General features: G+C 37.9%; 1 protein-coding gene across 2 annotated transcripts in view; it reads left to right on the forward strand.

Annotated features, from left to right (window-relative positions):
* KIAA1958 (KIAA1958 ortholog) overlaps positions 1 to 16,029 on the forward strand; it is a 161,694-nt gene that overhangs the window by 58,494 nt on the left and 87,171 nt on the right. For both annotated transcript variants that reach the window (XM_043565535.1, XM_043565534.1), the window contains exon 2: positions 13,432 to 14,626. In XM_043565535.1, coding sequence (XP_043421470.1) covers positions 13,456 to 14,626 — 1,171 coding nt within the window. In that variant the 5' untranslated portion in view covers positions 13,432 to 13,455. The remainder of the gene's footprint in view (positions 1 to 13,431; positions 14,627 to 16,029) is intronic.

Genomic DNA, 16,029 nt, shown 5'->3' on the forward strand with positions numbered 1-16,029 from the left:
ATGCCACTGAAAATACCTATGATTTCTCTTAAAAGAAATTCTGGGACCAAAGTTTTAAGGTGGCTGCACAATAGGTCCTATGGCTGCTCTAAGGCCTATTTGCATGATTCCTAGGGATGTCTGGGTAGCTAAGCCTTGTTCTGTTATGCTGCTCTAAATTTAGTGGGTACTTTGATGAATCTTTGTTATTCTAAGGTGTCTGAGAAAGTTAAATGAAGACCTTATTCTTGACTGAGTATACCACTGTGTGCTCTCTGGGTCTCATGCCTTCACAAGGGTACCATGCCAAATTGTGTGTTATATTGTAGACCATCGAAATGGGGAAAAGAGTCTGCTTTTAGGTGAACAATTATCAGGTGATTATTCTAGGCATTTTACGGTATGAATTAATTTAATCCTTACAGTAACACTATGATGTTGGGATTATTCTTAGCATAATTTTACAGATTAGCAAACTAAGGTACAGAGAGGTAAAGTAACTTGCCCAAGGTCACAGCAAACGGCAGAGTTAGGATTTAAGTTTTGTCTGTCTGGCAGCAGAGTCCCATGTACTGTCCCATCTTACATGGAAGTGGTCCCTCATACACATCCAGGATAGTCTGTATACAGAACTTCTTCAGTTTTACGCATATTAAGATAGGGCTTGGGGGAAAGCAGTTGAGTTTGTAGAAAGTTTCATGTGACCCTCATCTTATCAGACTTATCTGTAACTCTACCAGTGAGGCCCTTTTGGGAGACTCAAAAGCTTTTAACTCTATCAGTCGTGGAGAATGTTGCTGATACTCTGTTTTCTGCCTGATTGACCTGATTTCCTTCTGTAGCCATCCTCCTATAAATCTTGTTTTGATTTACCAAGTCTCATCTTTCAGATAACCTGAACATTGACACTTGCCAAATGGTGTCTGTGCAATCACAGTTTAAGTTCATAACCTTTCATTCCCTTTCATCTTAATTTCTTATATAAATGTTCAAAGAAATAAAAACATAGGGAGAAAATTGTCACTGCTGAGATGCAGGAAGGTTAGCCATGAATTGGCTAGGTAATATGCCTCTTTCTTCCCCCCAGTAACCCCCATCCAGCTTTGAGTAAATCCCTAAATAATCTCAAACTCTTTGAGCTCAGAGTTCATGGAGCTATTGTTAGTGTTATTTTGTATATTCAGTTTTTATTTTCTATGATTGTGCAGAAATGTTCATAGCTGTTTTGTATTTGCAGTTTTCTTTCTTTCTTTCTTTCTTTCTTTCTTTCTTTCTTTCTTTCTTTCTTTCTTTCTTTCTTTCAATTTTTAAAATTTATATCCAAGTTAGTTAGCATATAGTGCAATAATGATTTCAGGAATAGAATCCAGTGATTCATCCCCTACATATAAAACCCAATGCTTATCCCAACAAGTGTCCTCCTTAATGCCCTTTGCCCATTTAGCTCATCCCTCCACCCACAACCCCTCCAGCAACCCTCAGTTTGTTCTCTGTATTTCAGAGTCTCTTATGTTTTGTCCTCCTCCCTTTTTTTATATTATTTTTGCTTCCCTTCCCTTCTGTTCACTTGTTCTGTATCTTAAATTCCACATATGAATGAAATCATATGATATTTCTCTTCCTCTGACTAATTTTGCTTAGTGTAATACACTCTAGTTCCATCCACGTTGTTGCAGATGGCAAGATTTCATTCTTTTTGATTGCTTGGTGATACTCTATCATATATATATATATATATATATATATATATATATATATATATCACATCTTCTTTATCCATTCATCTGTTCATGGACATTTGGGCTCTTTCCATACTTTGACTATTGTCGATAGCACTGCTATAACCATTGGAGTGCATGTGCCCCTTTGAAACAGCACATCTGCATCCTTTGGATAAATAACCTAGCAGCGCAATTGTTGGATTTTAGGGTGACTCTATTTTTTGAGGAACCTCAGTACTGTTTTCCAGAGTGGCTGCACCAGTTTGCATTCCCACCACCAGTGCAGAAGGGTTCCTCTTTTTCCACATCCTCGCTAGCATCTGTCATTGCCTGAGTTGTTAATTTTCGCCATTCTGACTGGTTTGAGGTTGTATCTCATTGTGGTTTTGATTTGTATTTCTCTGATGATGAGTGATGTTGAGCATTTTTTCATGTGCCTGTTAGCCATCTGGATGTCTTCTTTGGAAAAGTGTCTATTCATGTCTTTTGCCCATTTCTTCACTGGATTATCTGTTTTAAAGGTGTTGAGTTTGAGAAGTTCTTTATAGTTTTTGGATACTAGCCCTTTATCTGACATGTCATTTGCAAATATCTTCTCCCATTCCATTGGCTGCCTTTAGTTTTGCTGATTGTTTCCTTAAATCATTTCTTTTATCAGTCTCTTTATGCTCATCTATATTTCCAACTATTTGATACCTCCTTTTGGGTGTTTTAAAAGCACCTCAAAGTAACATAACAAAAATCAAACCTTTTCTCAGTGGCCAAGTCAGAATCTATAACTTCTTTCTTCCTCTCACTACCCTTATCCAATCTTTCATCTTCTACCTCTTACTCGATTTTCAAGTATGTCCCCTTCTTTCCATCCTTCTGCTACTATCCAAGGCAGGTTACCACTATATCTTACCTGAATTGCTGCATTATCTTTCCTGACGGGATTCCTGCCTTGCAGTCTTGATCTCTTCAACTATAATCAGAATTATGATTCTAAAGTCACTTCATTACTTACAACCATGTAATACTTTTTAAATTATCTCTATAATAAAGTCAAGTCTTGTACATGATCTAGAAGACCATCATGATCTAGCCCTTCCCTACTTTTTCAGACATACTCCCCACCCCAGAGTAGAATTAGCCATTATCCCCATATATGGAACTTCTGTTGTACCACATTCAATTACTTGACTTACGTACTAGTCAACTCTCAGTTTCTTGGAGTCAAGAACTCTGGTCTTATTTCTCTTTATTTTTGGAATGTCTTACACAGTGTGTATTAGGTTTCCTAGGACTGCCCAACAAGTACCACAAGTGAATGGCTTAAAACAACAAAAATGAGGGGTGTCTGGGTGACTCATTCGGTTAAGCATCTGACTCAATATTGGCTCAGGTCGTGATCTTTTCATGGTGAGATCGAGCCCATGTCAGGCTGAGCTTGCACTCTCTCACTTTCTCAAAATAAATACACTTTAAAACAACAACAACAACAAAAATGTATTGTTTCATAGTTCAGTCTAGAAGTCCTAAATCAAGGTGTTGGCAAAATCATGTTCCTTTTGAAACCTATAGGGTAATCTTTCCTTCCTCTTCCTAGCTTCTAGTAGTTTGCTGTCAACCTTTGGTGTTCCTTGGCTTGCAGCTGCATAACTCTAATCTGTGCTGTCACAAGGCTTTCTCCCTGTGCCTGTCTTCATGTGGCTGTCTCCTTATAAGGACACCAGTCATAATGGATTAGGGACCCCGTTTACATCTGTATGACTTCATGAAAACTTAACCAATTACATCTGCAATTATAGGTTATTTTTTTTTAATATTTTATTTTGGGAGAGAGAGAGAGATGAGGAGGGGCACAGAGAGAGGGAGAGAGAATCCCAAGCAGGCTCCATGCTGTCAGTGCAGAGCACGATGTGGGGCTTGAACTCATGAACAGTGAAATTATGACTTGAACCAAAATCAAGAGTCATATACTTAACCAACTGGGCAACCTAGGCGCCCCTATAAGTTATCTTATGGTCACATTCTGAGGTACTGGGATTTAGGACTAAAACATATCTTTACGGCGGGTGGGGTGGCACAAATCAGTCTATAACACAGTATTTAGCATGTAATATGTACTTAATAGATGTTTACTGAATTGAAATATAAATGAAATACATGTTATATATTCATGGTATAGAATTAAAACTTTTTTATATTATGATTTTTTAATTTACTAGGTGCGAAGTATCTTTTAGATTTGTCTGTTCCCAAAAATTACATCATAGATTGCATGGTACTTATAACATTTGAAAATTAATAACTGTATTAAAGTAAAAGCAAATATCATATAATCTGAATTATTTATTTGGTTTCTTGTTTATTTTTATTTTTATTTTTTAATGTTTATTTTTGAGATAGGGACAGACAATGCGATTGGAGCAGGGGTAGAGAGAGAGGGAGACACAGAATCCAAAGCAGGCTCCAGGCTCTGAGCCGTCAGCACGGAGCTCGACGCAGGGCTCGAACCCACAAACCACAAGATCATGACCTGAGCCGAAGTCGGACACTTAGCCCACTGAGCCACCCAGGCGCCCCTGAAATCTTTATTTGTAAGCTCACTTTTTAAAAAATGCTTCTTTATTTTTGAGAGAGAGAGCATAAGCAGGGGAGGGGCAGAGAGAGAGAGAAAGACAGAGAATCTGAAGCATGCTTTGCGGCTGTCAGTGAAAAGCCTGACGTGGGGCTCGAACCCACAAACTGTGAGATCATGACCAGAGCCAAAGTTGGATGCCCAACGCACTGAGCCACCCAGTTGCCCTTGTAAGCTCACTTTTAATGTTTGTGCTAATTTATGTAACTTACGTATACATTTTTAAAAATAATAGATGGGTCTTACATTTTGGAAAGCACATTTCAGGCCTCAGTAGGAATAAATATCCTTTCCCTGTCCTTTCACTGTGGTTTTAAAAGTAGTATCTTCTGGGGCGCGTGGGTGGCTCAGTCGGTTAAGCGTCCGACTTCAGCTCAGGTCACGATCTTGTGGTCCACGAGTTCGAGCCCCGCGTCGGGCTCTGGGCTGATGGCTCAGAGCCTGGAGTCTGCTTCCGATTCTGTGTCTCCCTCTCTCTCTGCCCCTCCCCCGTTCATGCTGTGCCTCTCTCTGTCTCAAAAATAAATAAACGTTAAAAACATTTTTTTTTAAAGTAGTATCTTCTTTCTGTACATTATTATGCATTAATGTTGAAACTTTTTTCTTCAGACTTTTTTTGGTAAAATTCCAGTTGTTCGAATATTTTCTATATGTAGCATATGTAATAAATTGCATCCTTTAATGAAAATATGGGGAAATTAGGGGCGCCTGGGTGGCGCAGTCGGTTAAGTGTCCGACTTCATCCAGGTCACGATCTCGCGGTCCATGAGTTCGAGCCCTGCGTCAGGCTCTGGGCTGATGGCTCAGAGCCTGGAGCCTGTTTCCGATTCTGTGTCTCCCTCTCTCTCTGCCCCTCCCCCGTTCATGCTCTGTCTCTCTCTGTCCCAAAAGTAAATAAACGTTGAAAAAAAAAATTAAAAAAAAAATATGGGGAAATTAGGATTGTATGATCTACTCTTTAGATTCTAAGAGTTGTAGTTAATGGAATAATAAAATAGGAAGTATATGTCATTCTCAGTAAGTAAGAAAAACATAGAAACCTTGTCTCTGGCTTTTTAAAGGAACTATACTTCCCATGTTTTGTTTTTTCTTTTGTTTCTAGCTTTGTTCATCACTGGTCTGTTAGTTGAGACATCATCAGTGCTTTTTAGACCATACCCACATTTCCTTAGATAGCAATGAAAATTACATAGGGGATCTCCTGAAAGAAGGTAGCAATGTTGAGTGTGTTTAATTTTGATGGATACCTTCTTCATCCCTGGATTATTTATATTCCATTAGCAATTGATGGAGTCCAGTTTATCAAATTTTTTATGGCTCTTGCTTTTTGCAACCTAACAAACCTGTGCCTACCCCAAGGTCACAGATACTAAAAAAATTCTGGAATTTTTTTAGTTGTAGGTTTCAGATTGGGTTTAAGGTCCATTTTGAGTTAACTTTTTAGATTTATTTTTGAGAGAGAGAGAGCCAGAGTGTGAATGGGGGAGGGGCAGAGAGAGAGGGAGACACAGAATCTGAAGCAGGCTTCAGGCTCTGAGCCGTCAGCACAGAGCCAGACGTTGGGGCATGAACCCACAAACCGCAAGATCATGATCTGAGCTGAAGTCTGATGCTTAATCAACTTAGCCACGTGGGGGCTCCCATTTTGAGTTAATTTTATGTGTGATTTAACTGAAGGTTTTGTTTTGTTTTTGTTTTTAATGGCTGTCTAATTGATTTAGCATTGTATTTTGAAAATTTTTTCCTCTCCTGTTGAATTGCCTTTGCCTTTGTTGAAAATCAATTAACCAAATATGTGTGGGTCTGTTTCTGAGCACCCATTCTGTTCCATTGATGTATGTGTCTATTCTTTTGTCAGGATCCCATGATCTTGATTACTATACCTTGAAATTATCCTAAGCCTCAAAACCAGGTATAGTGAGTCCTCCAACTTTATTCTTATTTAAAGATTTTGCTTTGGTTATTCGAGATCTTTTGCATTTTTATATAAATTTTAGAATCACCTTGTCTGTTTCTTCTAAAAAAGCCAACTGGAATGTTGATTGGAATTGCATTGAATAGATATATCAGTTGATAATAATACCAACCTAACAATATTGAATCTTTCAATCCACAAATATAGTATTTATCTGTATTTATGTCACATTTAATTTCTCTAATCAGTGTTTTGTTGTTTTTAGTTATAGAAGTCTTGGACATCTTTTGTTAGATTTATTCCTAGGTATTTAATACTTTTGGCACTACCATAAATAGAATTTTTAAAAATTTAATTTTCTAATATTTTGTTGTTAGTATGTAGAAAATAATTGATTTTTAAAACTATTAATCTTCTATCTTACTACTTTGCTAATAAATTCATTTATGAGTTCTAGCAGTTTCATGAATTCTCTGGAATTTTCTACGTAAACAGTATCATCTACATGTAAAACAGTTTTATTTCTGTTCTAATTTTTCTACCTTTTATTTCTTTTTATTGCATTATTTCAGTGGCACTGACCTCTAGTATGATATTGAATAAGTGATGAAAGTGAGCATTCAGAATACTGATCTTGGGAGAAGATGATTCAGCCTTTTATGTTAAGTTTAATATTAGCTGTAGATTTTTTACAGCTATCCTTTATGAGTTTGAGGAAATTCCTACTAATATTAGCTTACTAAGAGATGTTTCAGGGTTTTTTTGTTTTGTTTTTGGTGGGGTTTTTTTTTTTGTTTTTTTGTTTTTTTTGGGAGAGAGAGAGTGTGAGTGGGGGAGAGGGGCAGAGGAAGAGAGAGAGAATCTTAAGCAGGCTCTATGCTCAGCGCAGAGCTTAACATGGGGCTTGAATCCAGAACCCTGGGATCATGACCTGAGCTGAAATCAAGACACTCAACTGGCTGAGCCACCCAGGTGTCCCTAAGCATTTTTAATTGTAAATGAATATTTAATTTTGTCATGTGCTTTGCATCTTTTGAGATGATCATGTGGATTTTTTTCTTCTGTGGACTGTTAATATGTTGAATTATATTGGTGGAGTTTTGAATGTTCAGCCAACCTTGCATTCCTAGGATAAGTCTTACTTGGTCATGATGTATTATTACCCATTTTATATGTTGTTAGATTCATTTCGGTAATGTTTTGTAAGCTTTTTTTTTTGTATAAAATAAGGATGTTTGTCTGTAATTTTCTTTATTGTAGTACCTTTCTCAGGTTTTTGTTATTAGGGTTATGTTGTTTTCCTCAGACAAGTTGGGTAGTGCTCCCTTCTCCTATTTTTTGAAAATATTTGCATCATTTTGGTATTATTTCTTCCTTGAATGTGTGATAGAATTTATCAGTGAAATATTTTTTTTGGAGAGGATTTTTTTTTTAGCATTCAACTTCTTTTATAGATATATGGCTACCAAGATTTTCTGTTTTTTCTTGTGTCAATTTTATCATCTATCAGCAATTGACATTTAGTGGCATTCCAACAACACCACACTAAATCCTTTGAAAGGTTCAGAATCTTATAAAAAAAATTTTTTTTAATGTTTATTTTTGAGACAGAGAGAGATGGAGCATGAACAGGGGAGAGTCAGAGAGAGAGGGAGACACAGAATCCAAGGCAGGCTCCAGGCTCTGAGCTGTCACCACAGAGCCTGATGCGGGGCTTGAACTCACGGATGGTGAGATCATGACTTGAGCCGAAGTCGGACGCTTAACTGACTGAGCCACCCAGGCGCCCCAGGTTCAGAATCTTATAAAGAGAGAGACTATAATGGCTGTGGGCAGATTGTTGGAACTGAAGTGAGGTGAAAGCCAACTAGACATTCACTGGTATTTGGCTGGTATTCATTGGTACTTTGTCAGGTTTTCTAAGAATGACATAATCTTTTCATACCCCCCCTTTTTTTTTCCTGTAAGAAGTTTTTCTCAAACTTGTGAAAGAAAAACATTTTCATGGACTGTCCTTAGCCCAGTGCTGCCTTAAGTCATTTTTGTCATAATGTTATTTAAATATGTATAAACATAAAATTTATGCTTATACTTCTGAGACAGCTGTAAACCAAAATAATCACACAAATTCAACCAAAGTTAAACTATAAAACCAACATAAACTCAAATTAACATTAATGTGATAGGAAACCAGATTGGAGACAATATCTTTCTACTTTTATATCAGAAGCAGTGTAGTATGTTAATTTTAAGAGCATAGGCTCTGGATAAAGACTAAGGTTCAAACTTTGGCTCTACCACCACTTTGTTCAAGTGACTTAGTTTACTTATTCATAAAGTGAGGGTAATAATTTAGTTAATTTATTAGGAGTATTACTATAGTTAGGATATTGGTATGTCAAGTCTTAGAATAGTGCCTGGAAATTAATAATGTCCAATAAGTATTAGCTGTAATAATAATTAGTTTCATATTACTGAAACCTTAATGATTGGTGTTGGATTTAATAGTAGAATGTCTGACTCTATATTTAATGGGTTTCTGATTTGGCTTTAATAGTATGAATCCTAATACATAGAATGTTTGCTTCCCTAAGTTAACATATAAAGTGTTGATAATAACTTTATAGCTTTGTTTGCAAATTTAGGGTAACTAGATCTCATACTTAACCTAAACTCTGCTAGTCAGGGCTCTTTGAGTTTGTTTTTAATCAAGTGTCACGTGATAACTCCTAATCCGTGTGCCTAATCCAATCATAGCCCATATGAATATGGGAAAATACTGTCTGAAGTTATTTTTAATTCTTGAAAATGTAGAAAAAGCATTGTTTTTCAGCATAGAGCTTATCATCAGACTGTTGAAGGAAACCAGTAGGTTCTTGAAAGGATTTATTTTTAGCACCTTGGAAATACCCTAATTGTCTTATTGATTCTATTTTTATTAAATTTAGAATATATTGCAGCATATTGATAGTTATTCCTTGGCAGCTTGGACTCAATCCATTTAATTACCCTAAATATCAGCTAATTATGCTCTCTTATAACTGTATTGGTTAACATTGGTTGCCTGGCTGAAATATATTAATAGTGATACTGGAAAAATATTTTCACTTTATCATACTCAAGAAAAGTTTAAGAGCCTCTTCATAAGATTGCTAGTGAATTTCAGAATGTAATAAAAGTGACTTCTGATTACTGTCTATTGATTCTTAAAGGTTGGTTATTATTATAGAATTAAGTGGATAAGCTTTTAACAAAATTTGAAATTTTATCTACTTTGTCTTTTATTATAATTTTTTTTCCGGCTTGTGGGACCTTCAGTAAAGGTACTTATTTTACTACTGTAGCTTTTACTTATACAGTAAGTTCTTTGGAGTTCTACATGCTTATACAATTTTATGTTTGGATTCTGTCACATTTTTATCTGTTTGAACTGTTACAACGTCCTTAGTCAAATATTGTGCCTAATGTATGTTATTTTCTTTCTATGAACATATATATTTATTTCAACTCCTTTTTATTTTCTCATTACCCTGTGACACTTAAAGTGGTATATTGCTTCACCATCACATATGCCATTTTCATGACGTCAAATCATGATTGCCTTTCATCTGAAAATTAATGCAAAAGAGAAGTTTTGTATTTATATCTGCTAAAAAGGAAACAGCATGAATGGGTTTCCCAACAAATTGGAAGTTGAGTCATGTCACTTTAGGTGATTATGGACAATAATGTGAGTATAGATGCAAAGGCAATACTTGGATGTAATGTGATTAGATGACTCATGATATGCTTAAAATAATCATATTTTTGTAGAATCAAAATAAAACATTTTGGAATAGAATTATAGACTTCCCAAGAATTTATTTGTGGAGTCCAGTCTGAGAAACAATTGTACTGGGGCATGGTGCAGAGAAATTGAAGGATTCTGCTCTGAGGTTCCAAAAACCAGAGATGAATGTTATTTTTTGTGTGTCAGGTAGTAGTTGAGTTCAGCTGTATGTAATTAAATACTCCAACAACAGTGGCTTAAGCAAGGTAAGGGGCTCATCTTTCCTTATGTAATAAAGAGTCCTAGATAGTCCAGAGTTGATGTCATGGCTTTATGATGTCAACAGGGACCCAACCTCCTTCTGGCTATTCTCTCCCATCTTTAAGTTCTTATTTCATGCTCCCATTATGGCCTCTATTGCCATATGGAGCTCCAACCATCATGTCCTTGTTCTAGTCGGGAAGAAAGAGAAGGACAAAGGGCAAAAGAAAAAAAGGCAAAAACTGGACAAGTCTGTTTTTCAGAAGGCTTTCCCAAACCCCACTCAGTGGCTTTTTTTTTTTTTAACACATTATTGCCCAGAAATGTGTTATATGACAATTCCTATTTCAAGGGACAATTCCTATTTCAATTCCTATTCCTATTAAATATAGACATTAAGAAACTTAAAAAACAAAAATAAAAAACGTCAGGCCTTCTTGCTTTATATGTGTATGTGTGTGTGTGTGTGTGTGTGTTTGTGTGTGTGTGTTTATTTTTGAGAGAGAGAGCGCGTGAGCAGGGGAGGGGCAGAGACAGAGGGGGACAGAGGATCCAAAGTAGGCTCCATGCTGATAGCAGCAAGCCCAGTGCGGGACTTGAACTCAAGAACCGTGAGATCATGACCTGAGCCAAAATCAGATGCTCAGCCAACTGAGCCACCCAGGCGCCCCTTTCTTTTTTTTTAATTTTGTAATTTTAAGTTCAATATAGTTAATGCAGTTTTATATTAGTGTTAGGTGTATAATATAGTGATTCAGCAATTTTGTACATTACTCAGTGCTCATTGTGTTAATTGTAGCAGTCTTTCTCTTTTCTCTGCATTTTTAGTTTAAAGTTATATGAAACAAATAAAAATAAGTCCCTAAATTCCTAAAGTATGAAGGGAACATAAAGATCATACAGTCCTGACATTTTAGCTTAGAGGTAATCTATGATTTGTTTGAGGCCACAGACTCAGGTTCCAGGACTAGAATTGAAGTTCCCAACTCCTATGCCAATAACTGTTCTTTCCATTTACTGTGCTGCTTCTTAAAATCTGGTTGCTCATGTATTAGTCTTCTGTACACAAGACAGCTGTGGTTTGGTTATACCACTGGCAAGAAAATCCTCTGTTCCTTCAGTGATTACAATAAAGTGATAGGAGGAGATTTCTTGTTTCTTATTTGAGGGTCTTTGAAAAAAGATTTTTTAAAATGTTTATTTAGAGAGAGAAAGAGCTTGAGGAAGGGAGGGGCAGAGAAGGAGGTAGTGAGAAGCCTGGTACAGGACTTGAACTCACAAACTGTGAGATCATGACCTGAGCCAAAATCAAGAGTCATATGCTTAACTGACTGAGCCACCCAGGCACCCCTTTATTTGAGGGTCTTATGTGTTCACTTTGTTAGTGTTGATGGCACTGCCAGCATTTATATATTTATTCATTCATTCTTCATTCATTCACTCATCATTAACAGTAGATTATAAATTCTCAAAGAGCAGGACCATATCGTATTAATCCCCAAGTAGGCCCTCATTGATGAATGCAAAATTATAGTTCCTGTCGTCAAGTAATTCTCAGTCATGTTTGGGAAACAGACAAGAATGTCAATGATAACAGTACAGAGATAACTCAGGAGATGATAGATGCACAAGTGAAAAGAATTTGAATACATTTTTGAGGCTGAAAGAAGTTCTGGAAAGACTTCAACAGGAGGTGGTCTCAAGTTCAGTTTTGAAAGTATTTTCCAGATGAATAAAGAAGAGGGCTGCATATCAAGACAAAGAACAAATTTTTAGAGGCCTAGTGGAGGGTGAGAAACTTTAGCAAAGAGGAGACCATAAAAAATGTGGGGAAATCCCATAGTAGTAGGAAATGAGGTTTGAGAGGTTGGCTGTGGTCCTGACCACATCACAGAGGCCTCATAACATGTGAAAGGTTTCACTTTACCTAACTCTACTGATGAGGTGCCATAGAGATTCAAATGTGCTTTTTTGTATGACCACCTGACATTATAGTTAGACCTTGGTACCTCAGTGCAGAGCCCACCTACACTGAGGCACCACTTGTTAACTCACAGCTACAGATGAACAGGACCAACTAACCACACATCAGGATCCTTGTTCCTCCTTCTCCACGCCCCTCATCCCAGTTCTCCCCAGGATCTCCCTTTTACTTGACCTTTCTAATCACATGCAGACTCCACGTGCCCCATTTTACTTTTCTTGCCCATCATCTTGTCCTCACTCTTACCCAGCCAAGGACTCATAACAAGTGATTCTTTCTGAAGTCTGTCCAATAAAGAATAGTTTATTCCTATTTGGTAGTTGGTTATCCTAGGGTGCCCAGGAGGCTCAGATGGTGGAACACACCAGACCCATCTTTTACCTCTAAATTGTGACATGAAAGGCAGTATTTCAGGAATTTCAGACAGCAAGGAGGCAGAAAGCCTGTTCCTAAGATTTGGTTAGAGTCCCGGCACCTGGCCCACCCATCCTTGCTTCTGATCTACAGACTGCCTGCAACCCAGATCCCAGCAGGTGCACTCTAGTGGCTCTCCTCCCAGTCCATTCTCCTTTCTCTATTAGACTTTTCTTCTGCACTTCAGCACTTGATTCTTTCCTTGGACTCTTAGTTGCATCATTGCTTTCTGGTGCCCAGCAGAGGATTGACTTCCCTTCTGTAACTCATCCTAGAATGGATCTCAGCCTTTGTTGGTTCTGCCTTCAGTAATGAAGTTTCTGATGGCAGAGTGTAAAGTTGGAAGTGCATTTTCTTGGTTAATACAAATAATGCATACATTTTACTCTTAAGGGGCTGACTAAGCCTCTTTTTGTGACTTTGGAAGTAAAATGTACCATGACAGACCTCACCTCTTTTTTATTGCTTGTTTTTTTTTCTTTCCCACATTTTTTTTTATGCAGATATTACTTTTTATGTAGATATTATAACATTGAAGGAAACGGACAAAAATCTTGTTTCACAGCCATAAGGCATCAACTGTTTTTTACTTTTCCCTGTATTCTCTTCCAGTCCCTGCCCATGTGCAGCAATATTAACTAGATAAAGTTTTGAAGTGCATTTCTTTTTTATGCCACATGATCATAGTTCAAGGATATTGAAATGATGGAGATACGGGAATATCTTGGGTAATAATGGCTTCTTATTTTGATTATTTCCCTTTAGGAAAGACACTGCTGATCCTGTAACATGGAGGATTGCCTTCATACCTCATCTGAGAATCTGTCCAAATTGGTCAGCTGGGCCCACAGCCATGGGACCATTTGCAGCCTCATTCCAAACCTGAAACACTTGCTTTCAGAAGGTTCCCATGGGAACCTCACAGCAATGTGGGGCTGTAGTGCTGGCCATGCTTATCACTGGCCATTGACAGCTACTTGCAGAGCTGGGTCCCAAGAAAGGGTCTGTTTCCAGGATAACAGAAGTTTTAACTCTGATAGTCCCAGTATAATCGGAGTGCCCTCCGAGACACAAACTAGCCCTGTTGAAAGGTACCCTGGGAGACCAGTGAAAGCGAAGCTAGACTGTAATCGGACCAGAGACTCTTGTGACTTCTCTTATTGCAGTGAGCCCTCTGAACTGGATGAAGCTGTTGAAGAATATGAAGATGAAAACACCCTGTTTGACATGGTTTGTGAGTCTTCTGTTACAGATGAGGATAGTGACTTTGAACCCCAAACCCAAAGGCCTCAAACCATTGCTCGAAAAAGGCCTGGAATAGTTCCATCTTCTCTCCATTCCAGCTCCCAAGCTCAAATGGTTGATGAATGCAGCAATGATGTCATCATTAAGAAAATCAAACAAGAGATTCCTGAGGATTATTACATTGTGGCGAATGCAGAGCTGACTGGAGGGGTAGACGGACCAGCCCTGTCATTGACACAGATGGCAAAACCCAAGCCTCAGAGTCATGCTGGTCCCTCTTGTATAGGGTCTGCTAAGCTGATTCCCCATGTAACATCTGCCATCAGCACAGAGCTGGACCCACATGGTGTGTCTGCATCCCCCTCTGTGATGTCCAGACCGATCGTCCAGAAGACTGCCAGGGTATCTCTGGCTTCACCAAACAGAGGACCTCCCAGTACCCATGGCACAAACCAGCAGGTGGCCATGCAGATGCCTGTGAGCACTTCCCATCCTAATAAACAGATCAGCATCCCTTTGTCTGCCCTGCAACTGCCTGGACAAGATGACCAAATTGCTTCTGAAGAGTTCCTGCCCCATCTGCCCAGCCAGGTCTCCTCTTGTGAGGTAGCTCTTTCTCCCTCAGTTAACACAGAGCCAGAAGTGAGCTCCAGTCAGCAGCAGCCCCCAGTTGCTCCAACCATAACCACTGAGGCCACAGCACAGTGCATACCAGGTATGGCACATGAGGTGACAGAGAGTCCCTCATCCATGTACGTCAGAGAATTCTGCGCCGTCAACACTTATGAAACCATTGGCTCAGTTTGCTAGAATTCAGGCCTTTATTATTCTCAGAAAGATAGAAATAATGAAATATATGACATCCAGGTGTTACTCTAAAGGAAATTCATCTGAATTAAGGCCATCCATCCAGTCAGTGTACCTCAGGGCTGAGAGGACAGCTGTAGGATTGTGCTGTTGCTATTGCATGGCTAGATTTAAGGTTTGTATCTGATCTTAAGCTGAACTTTATATAGCAGAGTTATCTTTGAAAAAAATTTGTCTCCTATCAGTATCAAAGTATTTGATTGCTGTTTGAAGCCAAAAATGATGTTGGGTTAGACAAATAATGACAATAGAACTGGCGCTTTTCCTTTATTATTTGTCTGAACCATCTTGGCATTTCTATTCATTTTAGTTGGTGTGGCAGTTTAGAACAAGGTTTTTAAAAAGCAATAAATAATTCTAGAAGAAATATTTTATCTTTTATCTCATAATTTAAAATAACTTGCATTCCGGGAATACATGGGCCTAACTCAGCGGATGAGAGGGGAGGGATATAATCATATGAGGTCTCTATCTGTTATTCTGATATTCTGATATTCTGTAATTCTCATGTTCAGTTCTTATTTAATCTGGGATATTATTATATAAAGGGGGCTTGAGTGTCGCGTGTTTGGATCCATTATTCAAATCTAATAGGCCAGAAGTAGAAACATGGATAAGGATGACAGATAGGTAGAACAGAGAGTAGAGAAAGCAGAAATTTGTGGCACATTTTGGTTTCATTTTAATTCCTCTCAAGGAAGTCCTGTATTTTGGGAAAAGTCTCCTAGAATCCTGTGGTACCTGTGCCTTTACCCAATTTATGATTTTCCTGCGATAGCCCTGGTGTTATTAATAAAATACACAATGAAAATATTCATATCCTGACTAAGAATTAGGCTTTTCAGTTTATTCATTTTTCCTTCTTTTTAAAGTAACAGCTTTATCAAGATATAATTCACATACCATAAAATATACTCTTTTAAAGTATACAGTCCAGTGGCTTCAGGTATATTTACAGAGTTGTGCAGCCATTACCACTATATAATTCAAAACCCTGTCATCACCCCAGAAAGGAGCCCATACTTATCAGCAGTCTCTCTTTCCCTCCTCCCAACCCATCAACCACTAATCTACTTTATGTCTCTATGGATTTGTCTTTTGTGCTCATTTCATGTAAATGGAATCATATCGTGTGGCCTTTTGTGACTACCTTCTTGCAATTAGCTACTTTTTTAAATGTTAATTTATGTTGTAGCATGTATCAGGATTTCTTTTTATTACCAAATAGTACTTCATTATATGGATATACCT

This window comes from Prionailurus bengalensis, chromosome D4 (assembly GCF_016509475.1).
Source record: "Prionailurus bengalensis isolate Pbe53 chromosome D4, Fcat_Pben_1.1_paternal_pri, whole genome shotgun sequence".
In the NCBI taxonomy this organism is placed as follows: Eukaryota; Metazoa; Chordata; class Mammalia; order Carnivora; family Felidae; genus Prionailurus; species Prionailurus bengalensis.